At 41.0% G+C, this 19,327-nt stretch overlaps 1 protein-coding gene across 4 annotated transcripts in view; it reads right to left on the bottom strand.

The window, feature by feature from the left end:
• The window catches only part of DACH2 (dachshund family transcription factor 2), a 247,642-nt gene that overhangs the window by 12,631 nt on the left and 215,684 nt on the right, over positions 1–19,327 (bottom strand). For all 4 annotated transcript variants that reach the window (XM_053955838.1, XM_053955840.1, XM_053955839.1 and 1 more), the window contains exons 8-9: positions 1,382–1,527; positions 714–861 (exon numbers count right to left, since the gene is read on the bottom strand). In XM_053955838.1, coding sequence (XP_053811813.1) covers positions 714–861; positions 1,382–1,527 — 294 coding nt within the window. The remainder of the gene's footprint in view (positions 1–713; positions 862–1,381; positions 1,528–19,327) is intronic.

Genomic DNA, 19,327 nt, shown 5'->3' with positions numbered 1-19,327 from the left:
TTGCAACAGCACAGCGAGAAATTCAGATTTACCAATTTAATTGCCTATTATTATCAAAAGCTTCTAACCAGTCATGGTTTTGTCTCAGAAGGCCCCTACTGCACCTCAATCTCCTGATGCAAAAAAAAAATGTCTAGGACTATTTGCTTCAGATCTTGCACTTGGGCAGACAATTTTTCTCTATTTCAGCTCTATTTTGTTGTGCTGAAGTTCTCTACAAGACAAACTGAGAAGCACTGAAGCTGCAGAAATGTGGGCTAGGGAAGTAATGACAAAAATCACTTAAATACCCAAATTAAAGCCATGTCTTTCTCACAGTAAGAGTGATGATGCTTGGAGGATAACAGTAGAAATAAAAAGAAATTAAAGGTGTCAAATGAAGAAATTGGGCTGGGAATACCTGGGCAGAGTGATGCTAATACACCTGGAAGCCACAGAACTGTCCCAGCTTCCCTCCTCAGAACCTGCCAAAACTCTCTGGGGCCAGTTGCCCTACTGGTAATAGTCCTTGAGCCACGGTTCTTTCTGCTTACAGAAAGCTGTGCTTCGTTCTGGCTCTAGGAGATTTGAATCCTTCATTACCAGTGCAGGGCCACTGCTGCATTACACCAGGATGAATGTCACTTAACTGCGAGCCCTCGACAGCTCCAGCTGGAAATGCCAAAGGGTTACTCATTTCACAGACACCTAAACTCCATTTTTCACTCACTCACCTCTGCTTTGCAGCTCAGCTGTGAGTTGCCTTTCCAAGCTCTCTCGTAGTTCTCGCTCTCTACAAAGCTCCATCTTTAACTCTTTCTTTTCCTGCTGTATCTGCTTTTCCTGGACTCTGGCATTGTCCACAGCCACTTTCAGCAGGCCCTAAAACACACACAAATACAAGATCTGAAAACACCATCTTCTTTCAGTGGTGACAAAATTCATCCACTTGTTTCTTTTACACCCTCTAGGAAAACAGAAAGATTAGAAGCAGGAACCTACAGACCTGAAACCCAACTGGGCACTGGAAGTAGCTAATGCTGGAGTTATATATGAGGAATTTTGTGGCATGGAAACATTCAGTACAGCTTTGGTTAATTTGGTTACACACACAGTGCTATGTCTCTGCTCACCTCAATAACTGCAGAGAGAAGCACTGTAGGAATAATGAGAATGGTGAATTTCAATATGACTATTATTGCCAATTATTAAGTCAAATATACAATGCATGAAACCCTTCCATGACTGGTAACACCAGGGAGAGAGGAAACCTAAGCACGACATTAAACTAAAGAGATGAGAAACTGCAAATACAAAATAGCTCTTGAAACTTTTTTAAGAGTGCAAAAGAAACACATGTTATCTATCATGACATAACCTGGCCCTGTAGAGAAGAATTTACCTGAATGTTGGTTAATAGTGTTTCTACTGATGAAAGACCATCAGCAAAAAGAAATGGCGCCGGAAATCCAGGAGGCAAGGCCTGTCCAGCCAGTTGGACTTTATCTAAGGTTGGTTTCATTATTGGAATGGCAATTTGGACCTCTTCTGTAAAGATAGGTTTAAAAGCGACATCAGAAAGCATTGGAAATATAGGTGACTGCAATTTCTAGAAACTAGCATTTTGTTTATCTGGAAGTCAAAATACAAGCGCGTTAGTAAAATCAACATTGTTTCAGTCTTTGGGCAGCTGGGACTGTTGCCAAGGCAAGTTGGCAAAATAGTACAGAACAATAATCAATACACTGAGACTATAACACAGCTGTAATGGAGTACAGACTATTAGATCTCAAATTCCACAGAATTATACCACAGAATTATAACAGTATTACGCAGTTCATTAAACCTGAATGACCTGTCTTCATTCTGTCATGTTTGCCATTCTGTGATGTGTGTTTTTTGTTGCTATAACCTTGGCAAAATTCTAATCAAGGAATGTATCACATCTCTTTACTCCTTTACCTGTCCCCTTCCCGTGCTCAGCAGTAAATAATCTCCACTGAGTCATCCATCCCCTCTGCCAGCACTGCTTGCAACTGGAGCATCTCCTACAGAGAGCAAACTGGGGCCTGGCAGCTTCCCCATTCACTCCTTCTTTCAAATACATGGTGTGGGTATAAATCAAGCTGTGCACAGACAGCAGAAATGTGTATCCAGAAAGAGACAATGTTAGAAATTGTTTCTTTCTAGAATCCCTTCAATTTGGTGAGGAATCAGTACTATCACCAATGAACTCCCATTTTTGAATAGAATAAGTGAAGGATCTTTTAGGACAGTAGATGTAGCTCCTTCTCTCAGATCCCTGTGAGTACTTCTTCCCATGTATTCATTTTAATTGCTGAAAACCACACAGTTAAAAAGTAGCTGTGTTTGAAGCCAAACTTTGTACAATTCTTACACTCTGAAATGCTAAAAAAATACTTCTGTGCAATATTCCACAGAAGTATATTCTCTCTCTATATATATATATTATATATACAGTGATCCCGCAGTTGCAGAAATCTTGACAAGTGTCTGCCCAACACCTCCCTTTTAGAGAAGCCTGTGATCCCTGCCTTGGCCATGAGCTCCTGATGCCAGTGCTCGCCCAGGGCAGCAGCACAGCCAGCCCCCAGAGTTTCACCTGTCAAGTGCCTTCATCATATTAAAGCCTGAATTTACAATTAGACCACACCATATTCAAAAGGTCTCCTTCTCCCACTCCTGTTTTTAAGGAATAAACAACTTAAAAAGAATCTGACAACTAATTAACCCAGGGTGTCTCCACTGCAGCACTATTTTCTGGTGTAACACACACCAGGAGCCTCCACCGAGCTGCACTTTTTGCATCCACCTGACAACAAACCAGGAGCATTAGCAGTTTTCAAGTATTCTTTGAGATCTCTGGTTTGGGAGTATTTTGTCTTTGCTCTGTGAGTTCATTAAATGGAACATTTTCCTAATGATTTTTCAGGACTAATAACAAAAGCCAGTAACCTCCACACGTCCTCAGAGATGGCATCTTAGATAGAATTTAAGTGATCCATTTAAAAAATCCCAACTCGGGTAACAAACTCAGACCACGAAGTTTGTGCTGATTCAGACACACCATTTCTCATATTCAAATGTATCAGTGGCAGAGTTTTTAAAATAACCTGATTAGTTGTCACACATGATGCCACACAGAAATAACAGCGAAGCCATGGAGTCACAAAAGACTAAACAGAAGTGGCATTTGAAAAAGAAAGCAATACATGAAGTATGCATAGCAAAACTGGAGCTGCTCTAACACCTCTAGAAATCTCTGCTATTTGGAGATGAAAGTAATAACATTAAATTGGCCGAAAGGAAAATTACTATTGACTGTGAAGACAGGTTGCATGGTCTATGGTTTGTAATGCTACTGTACAGCAGATTGAAGTTTCAAAATAGTATTACTCTTCTTTAAAGAGATAGACACAGCTAAATTAGGTGCTGCTTGCTGCAGTGAGGATCAAATGCAAAAAGAATCATATTTCATCAGACCTAGTCAACACCAGGAAAATAAATAGAAATATAAGAGGTATGCAGGCAATGATTCATTTTGATAATCTGGCCCAAGAGAGACACATAGAGACAGCACACAGATCTAAGCTTCTACCAAAAGACAAATAGGACACAGAGGGTGGGAATTGGGATGACAGTGTAGCAGAGGTCACATCGATTTTCAGCAGCAGTTTTCACACAGATGAGATAACCCTGGACTCTATTTGGCCCATTGTTCATATCCTACCTGTCCCAGAAGCAATAAATTTCCAAGTCCCAGAAAAAGGGCAGTAAAGAAGAAGGATTCTACTTATGACTTCTTATGATTAAGTTTTTGTGCTAACCAAACATGCTTTGCAGACCAAGGTCACATTGCATGTTAAAGTCTGTAATAGCTGAAACTAGAAGCAGCATATTATGTTTTAGCGTATATGGGTGGAAACTGTCAAACCATTCATCATTTTTTTTCTGATTGAAATCACACTCTGCAAAGATGAATGATAAATGCATTAGAAATCTATTTCAATCTTGTAATAGGTCTTCACATCTGAACGGTGTCTACATCTTGCCCATGCTCTGAATAAGTGCACAGTTAGGCAGAAATTTATTAGCTAGACTTGAGGAATCATAATTGGTAAAGCAATTAAAAGTGGCATGTGCTGGAAGCATTTCTTGGGGACTGTATCAAATGCATCTCTTTAATGGAAAAAAAATAATGTTGATTTAAGGATTTTGATTTTAAACACCACTAAAAATATAAATGCTAAAAGCTGCACTCACATATACAATACAACAGAATAAGCAAGAAATAAAGCCAAGACAGCTACAGTCTGACCAAGGACACAAGCAACCTTTCTGATTACTGAAGCAAAGTGGGAACTACTTTTATCGAGCCTGTTTGTTAAACCTGCCATGCTTTATACAAGCATTCAGGAATCCATTTAGAGTGCAGTCTTTTCATTTTAATTTCTAGCTGACATCCAGATGAATAGATGAAAGTAAGAATTACACTGCAGAGCGAAGAAATACACAGTAAACACTAACAGTGAATGGAGTATCATCCTGGGAAAGCACACAGAAATCTGCTAGGAAGTTTCTTGCTCTTAATTCAATATGCTTAAGTATTTCATCTCCTGTCTTCTGCCTAAATTGCAGGAACAGGGATTGGCAAATGAAGCATCAACCTCCAGGCTGAACACAGCGCTGGGAACGTGGGGAACGTGAATTGCTCCCTGCACGGCCCAAACCAACAGGCACTTTTATTTGCCAGCTGGTTTATTTTCTTTCAGAAGGCATGTTTTTAAACCCATCAGTCACAGCCCTGATCCACTTGAAATGCCACATCCTTCTCAAAACAATGGAGAAATATTAAAGGTGCAATTTACACTGGTTAGACCACCAAGTTGTTTCTTCTCATGCACTTAAAAACTTTATCTACCTGGAGCTGTAGGAGCATTATTCACCTCCATCAGCTCACAGAATATAACTCATGCATTAAATAAATGAATGGCATATGGAGGAGAGAGAAACAATTGATACAGGATTTATAGTTATTAACCTGTTAGTTACTAACCAAGACATTTGATCTCAGAAACCCTTCAGGCAGGGATAAGAAGATGGTTTTAGACACAGATGGTAGCTGGGTCACTCCTTTTCCCTGCCTGCGGCATAAAATTTAGAAACCCAAGGACTGAAGTGGTTTATTACAATTGTAACTCTTTGAGTTTCATACCTGAGTGATGGGGATTACATTTAATGGCCCATAGTTACAGAACAGCCTGGATACTCTAATGGACCTCTTTGACTTTTAATAAAATAAAGCAGAGGATTTGCAACATCAGCTGGGTTGTCTGTGTGACTCATCTCTGAAAGTAAAATATGTATTTGAAATATCATTATTTGCCCAAAGACCTGACAGAATCATCCAAACTGATGTATCTTCATGGTGGCAAGAGGTGCCCTGACTTCCAGCTCTACATCTACTTCACAACAGGGACTGGTAGTGTCCAAACGTGGGTATTTTAATGCAATTAGGGGCAAAATTCTAATTTTTGACTGCAAAATCAGTTTTCTGAAAGAGACTTCTTATTTTAATTTTACATCTTGGCAACTTCTCTATTGCTTAACTAGAAGCCAGGTTGGTTTTTCTTCTTTTACAGCAAAACAAGTAGAAAAAAAAAATCTGTAATCTGAAGCATTGTTTATTTCAAGTATTATGTATTTCTAATTCCGCAAGGACGGGGTTATCTTAGTAACTTCCAAAATCCTCCATAACCCTTTGACCACCTTTTTTTCCCCTCACTCATTGCTGCTCTGCCAGGAGCTCAGACTCCTGATCATCACTGAGAAAAGAGATGTCCCCTGTAAACCAGGCACCAGGCAGAAATAACCTCGTGATTCAGGTGCCAAATTTAAAGTCACTGCTGTTTTTCTTAATTACAGCCCCTGAATGAAAGGGGTCAATGAATGCAATTGAGGAGTAGCTGATTAATCCAGTGCAGTACCTTTAAATCAGATTTCATTTCGTTTTCCAGTGACTGATACAAGAGTTGTTCACTACTGAGCTTTGCCAGGAAAAACTCCACTTTGAGAACAGTATTTAACAATTAAATACACATTTCCTATACATTTCCATGCTGCCTTAAAAGCTTCTAGAAACAACCAGAGAACAGTACCATCAACTATGCTCCACTTATCTGTGTCCAAGCAGGTTCTCACCTGTGCACTCTGAAAGCACTTGGCGTTGTCTGAACAAGTGTTCAATAAAACTTTTTCAGTGGGATCAGCAGGAAATGCAGGCCATACAAGCATGCAATTATGGAGGCTGCCAAAGAGCTGTAAGGTCATGATGGAGTCCAGCTGTTCTCCAGCACTGCCAAGGCCACCACTGACCATGTCCCCAAGTGCCACATCCACATGGCTTTTGAGTCCCACCAGGGATGGGGATTCCACCACTGCCCTGGGCAGCTGTGCCAGGGCTGGAGGGCTGGACATTTCCCATGAAGGAATTTTTCCCAGTATCCACCCTGAGCCTGCCCTGGCCCAGCCTGAGGCCGTTCCCTCTCCTCCTGTCCCTGTTCCCTGGGAGCAGAGCCCGACCCCCAGGCTGTCCCCTCCTGTCAGGAGCTGCAGAGCCACAAGGTCCCCCCTGAGCCTCCTTTTCTCCAGGCTGAGCCCCTTCCCAGCTCCCTCAGCCCCTTCCCAGCTCCATTCCCTTCCCTGGACTCGCTCCAGTCCCTCTCTGTCCCTCTGGTCATGAGGGTCCCCGAGCTGCCCCCAGCACTGGAGGTGCCCCAGCAGTGCCAGCACAGGGGACAGCACTGCCCTGGTCCCTGGACACCATTCCTGATCTCAGGAATGACGAGGGCGTGTCCTCCCAAAGGACATCACAGAGCTGCCACTTGAGGTTTGAATACGAGGAGGCGGCAAAAAGCAGAGAAATGAAAATTTCACTAGAAAAGGCTGAAATTACAGTTTATAAATTGCCTTTATCTGTGCACTCTTTATCAAGAGGTGCATAATTACACAGCTTTGACATTTTCATCAGTGTACTCTCATTAATAACCCAGAAAATTATATCTATTTATAACTTTAACATATTTACAATATACTCTGATGTTCACGTGGCACTGGCAGTAAAAACACCTGAAAATACTTTATTAATTCAAGCCTGAAAAACAAAGACCTGAGTTAGATGAGATGCTTGGTTTACAATAATAATAAAAAATGAAACTAAAAAGTGCAGCAATTCACTGGCTCAACATCAGAACTAAAGTTTCATGGCACGTAACCTCAGTCTAAAGTTCAGTATGTACAGATTAAGAAAAACAAGTACAACTGATGTTACCTTGTTAAATTCTGTTCATTAAGGAGAAGCTGAAGTACTCCTACTAAGGCTCCTAATACATATATAAAGAGCCTTCAAAATGCTATTTTTTATATTCAGAATTATTTGCAATTTGTAGTTTGTCTGTGTTATTAATATCTTTGCTTTCTCCTATAAGCTGCTCCTCAGGCAGGTCTTGGTAATCTGGATTCCAAAATATTTAAAATTTGCTCTGTGCTTTAAAATGCTTCTTAATCTAGAGAGAAGCTTAAAAACTATTGATGTGCATTTTCCATATGGCAATTTAAAGTGACTATTTTGTTCAGGCAATAGTACCTTGCCACTCCTCACCATGATGAGGGGGATTTTTTCTGTGAAATAATGTGAACTATTCAATTAAAGTTTAGTAGCAAAATTACTGTGGCATGGAAGAAAGGGGGGAAATGAAACAAAATAAACAAAATCCTCCTCACGGTCATCTTCAGGAGGCTATAAAATTTTTCTCAGCTAACTCTCCTATTAACATTCACAAAGGGTTTTTTTTCATGGTGATTTTTAAGCATCACTGTAGTCTGACTATTCCTCTACTGAGATTTTTAAAGTGTCAGATGAGGATGGGTAGGAGGAATTTGCCAAGAAGAAAAAAAAAAGATTCTTCAATTTTCTTCGCGGATTCAGCTTTTCCCTATTAATGTTGAGATTATTTCTTCAACTATTTTGTTGCAAATATTTATGACTCCATATGGAACAACAGATGTTGAAGAGAAGGGATAGCAGAAAAGACTTCATTTTCAGCAATTACCCTGCTACTTGTTGTCATACTGTAGGTGTTCTTAGTGCATCTATTTTACATACCACCCTGTCCTTTCACACACTGCAAAAATGTCAGTTTGGATAATTAATGTAATAACTGTAGTCCAAATCATTTCCACAATGAAAAAAAAATATAAATAGGACAACAGGAGGAAGAAATCAAGAAGGCAGAGGGAAGAGAGGAATTGCTTTAGCAGTTCTTCTGGAGTATCTGATCAGGAATCAGTTTGCAAAGCTGCATTAGGTCCTTAATACAAAATCTTTCCCTTTGGAACAGATTCCAGTGACTGTCACCAAGAAGAGAAATCATACCAAGAAACAGGAAAACAAAGCTATGCAGGAAACAGGCTAATCCTGGAGGATCATATACAGTCAACACCACAGAGAAATTACAGTTATGCATTGATTTATGCTAACACAGCACTTGTGACACACAAGGTACTTAACCTCTTAATATATTTTAAAATAGTATCAAACTAGTATTAATATTATTACTGTTGAGTTCAATTACTTAAAGTACACGTATAGCCAGCAGTTAAACCTTTCAAATATTTGAAACAGGAGGAATACTCCATTTCCTGGATATTCCTGGATAATTATTCTTGCTTTATTAAGGTTTATTTTACAGCTGTGTAAAATAGGTTATAAAGGACAATTCTGCTATTATGTCTTCCCCTGCTTAGGCTTAATAAATATTATATTCCACACCATCCATTAAAGCCAAGCAGTGGAGAAAATAGGAGTGGTAGTAATCTCCTCCACAGATGTAAAATACCTTTAATAAAATAAGGGTGTATAACAGTCAGGAACAAATTACTGAGGTCTGCTTTAATAAAATAGTACCCTTAAAGCAGTATTACTCTTAAGGTACTGACATTCCCACTGGTGATGCAGTGTATCCTTTCAAAGCAGTGCAGCTTGTTAAAATGGCAAGATATCTTTTTGCAATAGAGTGTTTGTGTCCAGGCAGATACAAGGTTTGTATAGAATGCATCCAGGGAGCCATAAAACTGGTGGGAAACATATTTCTCCGTGGTATTTTAGTACTTCGAAAAATTCAATCACTGGGAAAAAAATGTTTTGCTGTAAACATCTGAAGAGCATTATAAAAGCAATGGCTTCCCACAGCACCTGCTTAAATAATTTTAAGAGGGAGTGAGTATGTCTTTGCTCATCTTCTAAAACTTGTAGAAAGCTTCTCCTATTAATTTCCCTGGTGCTGTCAGGCCAGGGCACTTTTAATCAGAAATAATTATGAGTGCAATTGGGGAATGTTCACCGGCAGGATTTTTTTGCACTGCAGAAATAAGACAACTTTCAAAACTGATCGTTAGGAGAAATATGATTAACGGGAAAATATACCCAGAGAGATGAGCACCTGAAAGGTTTGCTTCTGAATGAATTATGAATTCCTCAGATGTCAATAAAGGACTCTGCTTATATATCCCAGTGTTTGAATTCAGTTCAGTTACACATTGATTTTATAAACCCTGATTAAGCATGAGAAATCCATCCCTTTTTACTTCACCTGTTTTAATTCTGACTTTTCCCCAGAAACCTTTAACCTTGCCCCAGCTCCTGATCCATCCCACGAAGCCCAGAGCACATCCTGATCCCCGCTGTGAGCCCATCTCCACTCCCAGTGCCACCAGTTAGACGCTACAGTATGTCCTGCAGGACTCCAGGTCTCAGAGCTGAACCCTGACACAACCAAACCTCTCTGGGGCTGAGAAACAGCCCAAATTTGCCTGATCTCTGTGCTCCTCCCTTGCTGAGCTAGGAGGGCAAGGAAGAGCCCCTGAGACAGAAACACAGCCCTGGTGTGGGGATGTGACAGGGCAGTGACAGAGTGACCAGACTCACGGATATTCCAGCAGCAATCCGTGCGGAGCTGCCTGGCCATGGCAACTCCTCACCACCAAATAATTACACGATGCTCTGGGGAAAGACAAGTTTTCCTAGCACACAGCCAATCTATCAACAGGAAAACCTCTTCCTGACCCAAATGGCAGCTGTGATCAGGGTATAAATGGAAGCTAAGCACCAAACACTACACATCCACTGCTCTGCAGCCTAATAACTGGGAAGTCTGCAGCTGTCACTTGGCCTGAGCGCTTTTAAAGGGTCAAATACTGGGAAGGGGAAAGGAAGAGGAGAACTTTCTGCAGAAGGCAGCAGCTATCTGACATTAATCTGCTGTGTTCCTGCCCCAGAGGAGCCTGAGTTGCTGGGGAGGTGGATGCTGTTCTGCTGTGCTCACCTCTGCAGTGACCACCTTCTTCACAGGGACCCCCAGCACGTAACAGAGACAAAACGTCATTTGTAAAAAAAAGTGTGAACTACTTCAGCAATTCCAGGGACTGCTTCCCTCTAACTGGTTACCAGCATGGTGCAGGATTACAGCTCCCAGCAGCTCTCAGCAGTTTCCCTCTACTCCTCTTTGCCCAAGCACCCTGTGCAATCAACGTGCACAGCACAATTGGTAAAGCCATGCTCTCTTACAGAGTGCACGTGGCAGAGCAGCAGAGCCCTGGTGTTTGGATAAATTGCATTAAAAACAACGCCACACCTGCTCAAAAGCTGGAGAATTGAGCAATGAGGATTTTTTCCCCTCGCAGCCATGTGTAGGTACAATCCCAGTCTTTTGGTGGTTTGGCATTGCAATCCCATCACTAGGAAAACTTTAAGGAACTTCATGAACATTTTGTTTCCAAAGCACTGTAATTTATAGTAGGCCAAGATAAAAAAATGCCAGTGTGTCATAATTACTAAATAAAACCTACTGAACAGATTTTTGGATAAACCCTTGGAGTTACATGCTTCTCAACTAAAACAAGATACAAAGCAAAACAAATTTCACAGGAACCCAGACCTCTGGTGCATTCACAGATTTCAAACCAGCCTTGGATTTGGTTGGTAGCTCAAAAATCCAGCTTTATGGACCTGCCACTTCCTGTGGCTTCTGGATTTGGCAGATGATGCCTGAGGAGATGGTGAGGGGCCACAGAGAGCCGAGCTCTGCCACTGGCTCCCAAGGAAAAGTGGAGGGGAGGAACAAAACACCTTCTTCAGCACCCTCCCACTTCAAATACCGAAGGTGAAAAACCAGCTGTGACCAAAATCAAAAATAGCTTGAACAAGTTAAAAGATGGGGGTAACTAAAAAGTATCAAACAACTGTCCATGTTTTTCTTCCCAAGGACAGGAATGAGGCTCTGCACTCCATCAGTGCATCTCTCCTTCCAGGGGGACTCCCAGCAGGCCAGCCAGGAGCATGAACTTACTGCTCTAAGCCACATTATAAACTCTGTAAGCGTAAACCCCTTTACCAATGTTTAGGTTTTGATTACTGCTCCTGTGACGTACGGCTTTTAGCAAGCCAAGCATTTTCCTTTCCCAACTGCCTCACTCTCTTTGCAGGGCACATTATATTTTCACTTTGGCTTATTCTACCTCCTCGCTTTGAAACCCTGCATTACTTGAGAGAGTGGCTGACATCCCCATTCATGATAGTGCACAAAATGAAGCTTAATGAATCCCCAAAGCAATGTACTTCACGTGCTAAAATCAATGTACATTGCCTGCTACAGTATCTCCCTGTGAAATGGAGGCATTTGCTCAGAAATTTCTATCTCAACAGGGTCTTTTTTCTTTTTGTAGCGTTTAACTGCCTTTTGTCTGCTCTTGTCTCCCTCCAGTGTTGCTCAGATGGCAATCTTTTATTCCTTGTGCAAACTCATTTGGAAAATGCTGGATGGGCTACAGCTGTGTACTGCTATGTAAGGTCTAATCCATGTCAAGCAGTGCTTTATACACACTGAATAAACACAATGAAGCAATGTTTTAATTGATTATTAAAAAGGCAGGGTTCTGGGCTGAAAGCAGTATTTAAAATCAGATTTAATCAGCTAGTTTTGTACAATTCTGAAAGGTAGTGATGCTGTACATGCTGCCACTCGAGCCCTGGGGTTCTCACAGGGGTGACTGCAGGCCCAGGGAAAGGGGCTGGGGATGAAGCTATTTCTGGGTGCTTTGTGCAAATTTCCAAGGCTGTGGCCAATGAAAAACAAGCAGTGGATCAAAATATCAATGAACACAAACCTTACCTGGGAAGGTGTTTTCCCACAGAGCTTCCAGGAAAATTAAATCCACATTTTTGCAGAGTTAATCCAGGTGCTGGGGAACCTTTGCAGCTCAGTCTCAAACAGTGAAATCTGCTCTGGCTTTTACAATGCAGAGGGTCTGGATTTACACTCTCTAGTATAAACACTGACTTCAAATCAACCTGCACTGCATCTGACAAAGGTAGCCGAGTTGGATGTCCAGTCTAGAGCCACAAAAAGTCTCTTTATGTGATTTGTTTAAACTAACAGTTATTAGACAGTGCAACTAAATTATTTTTGAACTCAGAAACAGTCATAACAGTAATAATGAAAGATAAATAACTGGTAATCAAAATACTCATCCATCCAAAAAAGGTGCCTCTGACCCTCCACAGGACACTCCAGCTGGAGAACCACAGATTTTTTGAAGGATTGTTTTAAAGTTTGGGCAATGATTAGTCTGAAATGAAATCCAAAATCTAAATTATTCTTCTTTAGTCCAATAAATATTCTCCACTGACTGTACTTCTCTGTGGTACCCCATGAATCTAAGTGAAAAAGGCATCGTAAAACAACTTTCTCTTTCCTTTTTTTTTTCAAATAAAGCTACACTGTTGTCCTGCAATTTAGGTAGGAAAAACTGGTAATGTGTATTAGGTGGCAGCATGAAAAATCTTTATTAGCTTGAAGTACATGAATTATCAATCAAATGAGAAATAAGCAGAGAGCAGCTGAAAATGGCAAAGTGCTGTAATTACAAATGATGTCCTGTGCATGACTGTGTCTCAAGAATTGTTACAGGATGCTGTGCAAAAAACCCCAACACTTATATCCACAGTCCAAAATAATATGTTCCATTACAATGACGTACTTTGGAGCAGAAATATAATTTTTTATGTATCACATTGTTTCTGTTCTAGACAGTGAATCTATATTTTGTTTTATTTTTTAAAAAGGACGAATTTGCCTTAGAGAACTGACAGCTTATATGAATATTTTAGTTTTGTGTGCAAGTAACAGGAAAAAAAGCATGGCATAAAACTCAAGCCCCAAGTTCCTCAGAATGCCTACTGAGAATAAATTTTATGTTTATTCGTATTTCATTTTCCTTGAACAACTGCCTTTCCCTTGGGTATTTATTAAAAGCATAAAAAAGAATGAGCCAAATTCACTTCTCAATAACATCCATTCAGCATTGTTGGAGCTTGCAAAATTGCACTAGACCAGCCAAGGGGAAAATTTCACTCACTGTTTAGTAAATATATATAATTTTTTTTTTTCTGGTTGAGAAGATGTATTGTTTCATCTTTAAATTCTCTGCCTGCCCCTGCTTATCAAAGGAGAAAAAGCAGCTGTTTGGTTATAAATCCGTGACCTCACACAGGAATAATGTGATGTATGTGCTGGGCTGGGGGTTCCTCAGGGCAGTCCTGCACCAGGCAATTCCCACTGATGTGCTGAGGATTCCAGCACTGCTCCCATCTCCACAAAGCAATAGTTACATTTTCTTCTGTACCATTTGCCTGAAGACTCCTATAAATCATCTTATCTGACCTGCATTCTCAACCCCTCAGACTGAGGCAGTGTTAGGAGGGGAATGATTTCAAGTGAATTTGGCCACTGGGAGGGTCTGTTCTCAGTGCAAGGCTGGAGCAGCATTTTTATAGTGCATGGCAGACACATCCACTTCTGCAGATGAATCGGGGAAATCCACAAAAAACAACAAACAGAAGGTGCTGGCTGGGCTGTGACCAAAACAGAGCTGGTTCATGATGCAGCCAAAGTGTCCCCACGTGTCCCTCCCACCTCCTGCCCACCAGGCAACCCACTGGGCTGCCCAGGGCTGCTCTTCACCTGCTGCTGCAGGTGCCTTAAAGCTGACCTGATCCCATAACCCCCAGTTCCCATGATATAAGATCACTTCTCCCACCATCAGCATGGGCTTTGCACGGTTTGATCTCATCTTTTTTAACCAGAGCTTGCAGCAAAGGTCATTAAGACACAGAAACTGTGACCAAGAGCAGGGGTCAGTGCTTCTCGACCACTGCTACCCACGAAATTACAGTTTATAGCTTTGGGAGTAGGAAAATGATGCCTCTAAGATCTAAGGCAATGTTTTCAGGAGTCTTGTGGATTGTCTTTACTGCCAGCACAAGAACCCCCCTAAACCAGCAGCGAGTAATGTGACCATTGCCCTTGGCAGCACCATTAAACTGGGCAGTGAACTACTTCAAATAGCTGCGAGTGTTAAACATTAGTTCTGCCTTAAGTAGGTTGATTTTAACAGTCAAATGTGCACTGCAGTCTATGTGAACATTAAAAGTACCTTTCAAACTTAATTTTACAGAAATGTTAACGACCCGAACAAACTATTGAAGGCGAAGAAGAAAAGTAATTATTTCAACAGATGAAAGGAAACAGTAAATTAACACTCTTGTTTTAAAAGGGGGCTCAGTAACTTATCTGCTTTAAGGAAATACCATTAACTGGAGGTACCATGGATATTTCACTTAATATGTTTATGGTTTGGAGTTTCTTTTCTCTTCTGACCTTTAAAAATGAGGTCTGAGGCGAAAGGAGAGCTGTAAATCTTTAACTGAAATACAACAAGTTCCAGAAACTGCTTTATCAAAATCATAGCAAGGGAATCGGTTCCTAAATATCAACATTACGTGTCATACACACACACACATCAAAGCCATCAACAGCAACAACCTTTATGGCCACAGAGGCCTCTAAATTCTGAAGAAAGCAGGAAGACAGAACCAGAATGACTCAGAAATATTCCTAACATACCACCAGTGCCTACGTACATTAAAAAAACCCTAGAGACAGCTAAACTAATCCTATTATTACATTAAAAAATATCCAGGGAGAAATTTGTCATAGTTTAGAAAATGTTAAACTACTTGTTATAAATACAAAACACACCAGTTTTTGTGCATGAGCTGTTGTTCAGTGCAATTTTGAAAACTGTTTAAAAACAGTCACTGGCTTGTAAGCAAGATTTTCTTACCATATGTGTTGCAATATGGAAGCAGATTGTGGTCATTTCCAAAGGAATTTCAGACATATATTTAAAAAATCTTTACAGCAAAATTTAGGTGATCATTAGGGGTTTTTTTGTGGACCTGCATTTTCTACACAATAAAAAAATGTACTGATTTAAATGTGATTACTGATTTTAATTTATTCTGTATAATCAACATAGCTATGTATGCTATTCATTCTGAAATCACTCACTTGCAGACCTCAAATGATGATATGGTTAATTGTCCTCATGGCTTACACATGTCCACTTTGAAAATACAGTCAAATTTAGGATTTCTTCAGCAGAGCTGCTGATGAAAGGGGCTTTAATCTGGGATTTTAATTAAGATTTTTTTCATGAAGAATGCTTTAGTAAAGATATTACATTGTACTGTACATGCCTCAATCTGCAAGTGTTTATGCAGATTTCTAGGTATGCTAAATGCTACATCCAGACACGTCCATACAGGACATACATCACCTGAGAGGTAAGGGAAGAACTGCACACAGAATTTAGCAATCCCGAAGTAAATTGAGAACCAGAAGGTCAGGAAAAACTGATGATGTAGTCTCAGCAAGCACTGGCTTTGACAGGAAAGCCAAATTAAGTAGTTCCCACGCCCCACAGCACAGCTCAGCAGCCCCTTCTGTGAAAATCTTTTGGGTGCCTATTTTTAAACTGCATCATATAAAGAGTCTCTTCACTAACACCTCTGGATGATGCAGGATTATTATTTTGGGGAGACATTTTCTTGCTGAAGGTATTTTGATGTGAGAATAGGCACAATCTGGTTCATTCTTACACATTATTTAAATCGTGGCAGTTAATGTCATGTCAGATAAAAATAGGAGTGAGAGTTGTTTAAAGCCCTTTATTTTCTGAACATGCAAAATGTATTATTTTGTCAGATTTAAAGAAGAAATTGAGGAATGTGTGGAAAAGTACCCATGACTTTGTGGCATGAAAGAAGTCTACTCCACAAATTAAGTCTCCCTTTCACAGTCTCATTTGAGGGTATTACAGGGGGTAATTGAAGGAACAACAGCTGAAGACAACCCTGCAAGTCAGAAAACTGTTAACCTGTGTTATCAGACCCACCCAGACACTGTCAGATCCACCACCCAACCCAAGCTCAGCCTGCCACTCCCGCATCCATCAGCCTGTGCTGGATTGATCATGATTTGGTATTGAGATGTGATAAATACCACCACGTTCAAGCCTTCAAACAGCAACTCCTGAAATGCACGGTGACAGTGCCGTTGCTATAAACATATCTGCACCAATTATTAGGGTGAGAAGAATTTGTGAGCCAGCAGTCTAAAATCGTAAGTTTTAGCTGCACACAGCAAGGTATACACTTATTTAAAAATAAATGTGAAATTCAGTCTTCCACAAAAGCAGCAGTGTCATGAGAAAACTCGGGTTTTAAGTTTTGTAAACGCTGCGTTTTCAATATTAGAGTGTCAGTCTTCATTCACTCTCTGACAAGGTTGTCAATCAAACAGCAATCTAGTTTTGTAAGACTTTAACCAAAGATCAAAGCAATGATACTGCTGAGTTCACATTACCTTCCCAGAGATAACTACTTGAGCACTTTCACAGCACTGCATCGATATTAACTTTGCACCGTTCCTTCCAAGCAAATAAAACAGGACAAAGTTTGACAGCCCTGCTGGCTTCTGCTCTCAGCCCTGATCCAAGCTGAATCCCAGTGCCATTCCCTCTATCCCTTACAACTCCTCCTGGATATTGAAGGTGAGGACTGCAGGACCTGAGTTCAGTTACACTTTCATCAATTAAAAGAAAATGAAATGTGCTTTCTGTCTCCTCTGAGGAACACATCAAATGTCTTTTCCTCAATAACAATAGTTGAGCAATAAAAAGATGAGTGAGCAAAATGTGGTATATCATCGTTTTGCCTTTGACTCCAGCCCAATGGCAAATGAAAGGCATCCAAAATCAATTTCCAGAAGCTAATAAATTCAGTATGTGAAAGCAGTGAAAATATAACTTTTGCAGCCTCATCATCAAGCTGATTTGTAAGCAAAGCTGGGCCCAATTCCTGCACCCTATGGCACCCATATTTTCAGTTTCATGCAGGTAATATACCATTTCTACAGAGTTTCTATTCCAAGGCTAAACAGAGAGATATATGCACATATATCTTCTTTCCACAAACATATGTCCTGGTAATATCATAATAAAAATCTGAATGTGCTGTGCCCAGGAAATCGTGTTGATCCCTATCAGTTACTTCCTCCAGTAACAGTGAAGGGAAGGTGAAGGCAAATGCTGCTCCAAGGGCAGAATCTGAGCACAGCTGCTTCCCCCAGCCCCACAGGAATCCCAGGACAGGCCTCTTTGTGGCAGCATGGGCAGGGGCTCTGGGGGCTTTATTTGCTTGTTAACTGCAGCACTTGCCACACCATGCCCAGCTAAAGGCAAGATTCCACAGGGAATACTGTGTGACAATTTAAAATACCCCCTGAGCAGTGCTGAATACCTGCAGGGTGTGGCTTTGGATCTTACACGGCTGAGGGCTTCCACTCACCCCAAGCAGGTCTTCTATGCGATAGACTATGGATTTTTAAAAAATCTAAACCAACTGCAGACAGCAATGTTACACACAGGGTCAATTACACTTATCTAACACACTGAGAAGTCATTAAAAGTGTTAGATTTTTTTTTGTGTGGTACTTACTTAAAAAGAATAAATAAAGTAGGAAAAAAACCCAAAACATCAAAACCAAAAAGCTTTCTGACCCTGAAGGTCTCTTTGTCAATATATGGATTTGTTTCTTATAGAAAAGAAAAAAAAAATAAAACATAAGGAGAAAAAAACTGAAGGGAGCCAGGCAGGCAGGCAAGCTGGGTGCTGGAGAGAGCTTGAATTGGCAGTGGAAAATGTGGCTGGGAGTGTAGCTGAAGGATGATGGTGAATGTGGACTAAGGACATGTGTGAGGTTTGGAAAACAGCAGGTGGAGGAAACTGTGGAACAGAATTATATTTAAAGGGGAGAAGTTAGAACTAGGTGATAACAGTAAAGGAATCACACTCAGGGTGTAAAATATTGCTTTGTCACTTAGTTCATACTGTGAACATGTCTAGGTTTTTTCTTCCAAGTCATCAGCAATGGGAAATGCTGTTCTTTCTTACTCTATTTCTCACCAGGGCACCATTCTCCTCAGATGCTGGCAGCTTTTGGGAGCCTAGACTGTTATTACGGGACCTGGGACAACTATTTCCTCACACTGCAAGAAACACCCTGCTGAGTTTTTTTGTTAGAAATATCAGATCATGTTTCCTCTTTCTTAACTCCAGGGTTTTAGTGAGCAGTTGGAAATGAGTGACTGAAACCCAACTCAAATCTAGGTAACACTGTAAAATCTCCTTTCTTTCATGTTTATCGTATCTCCTTTACCTGTTCACCTCTAATGCTTACAAGCAAGAAATAATGATTTTTTAGTCTCAAACACTGTTTCTCCAGCTGAAGAGTCTGAGTCATGCCTGCCCTCCAGACTCCCATCTTTCTAAAACACAACTATTAAAAAGCAGAAAGTCTGGGAGATTATGTTGCTGACAGTTCTGTAGTAGTGAATAAACACAGGAGTATCTTTCCAATCTCCTGCAGACAGAGCAGGTTAGGAAGTGTGAATGCAAATGTGAAGCCAGCTGTGAAAGAGCAGCTCTTGTGTGTGTGTGTAAGGGGTCACTTGGATGTTGTGACAGTGCTGCTGTGCCTGTGAGTGCCCTGCTTTGCCCCTGGGGCTGAGCTCCCCCTGGGCTGGGCAGCAGAATGCTGGTGCAGGCGCAAGGCACACGAGCACACACGTTTTATGTTTGATGTGGAACACAGGTGAAGCTGTGAACGGCACACCTCACCCTGCAGCGAGCTCTCTGCCAGAAGCCAGTCCTGTCCACCTGCCCTCTCCCATCCCTGTGGCCCCACAGGCCAGGACACGGGGTCCTGGGTGTGCTGGGGTGACCCCTGCCCTGGGGGACTCTGACACAGGGCATGTGCAGAGCACACCTCTCTCCACAGCCCACGGAACACAGAGCTGGGATTTGATG

The sequence above is a fragment of the Vidua chalybeata genome, chromosome 14 (assembly GCF_026979565.1).
Source record: "Vidua chalybeata isolate OUT-0048 chromosome 14, bVidCha1 merged haplotype, whole genome shotgun sequence".
NCBI lineage: Eukaryota > Metazoa > Chordata > Aves > Passeriformes > Viduidae > Vidua > Vidua chalybeata.
Note: the sequence above shows the minus strand (reverse complement) of the source record. Positions and strands in the feature narration are given on the sequence as shown.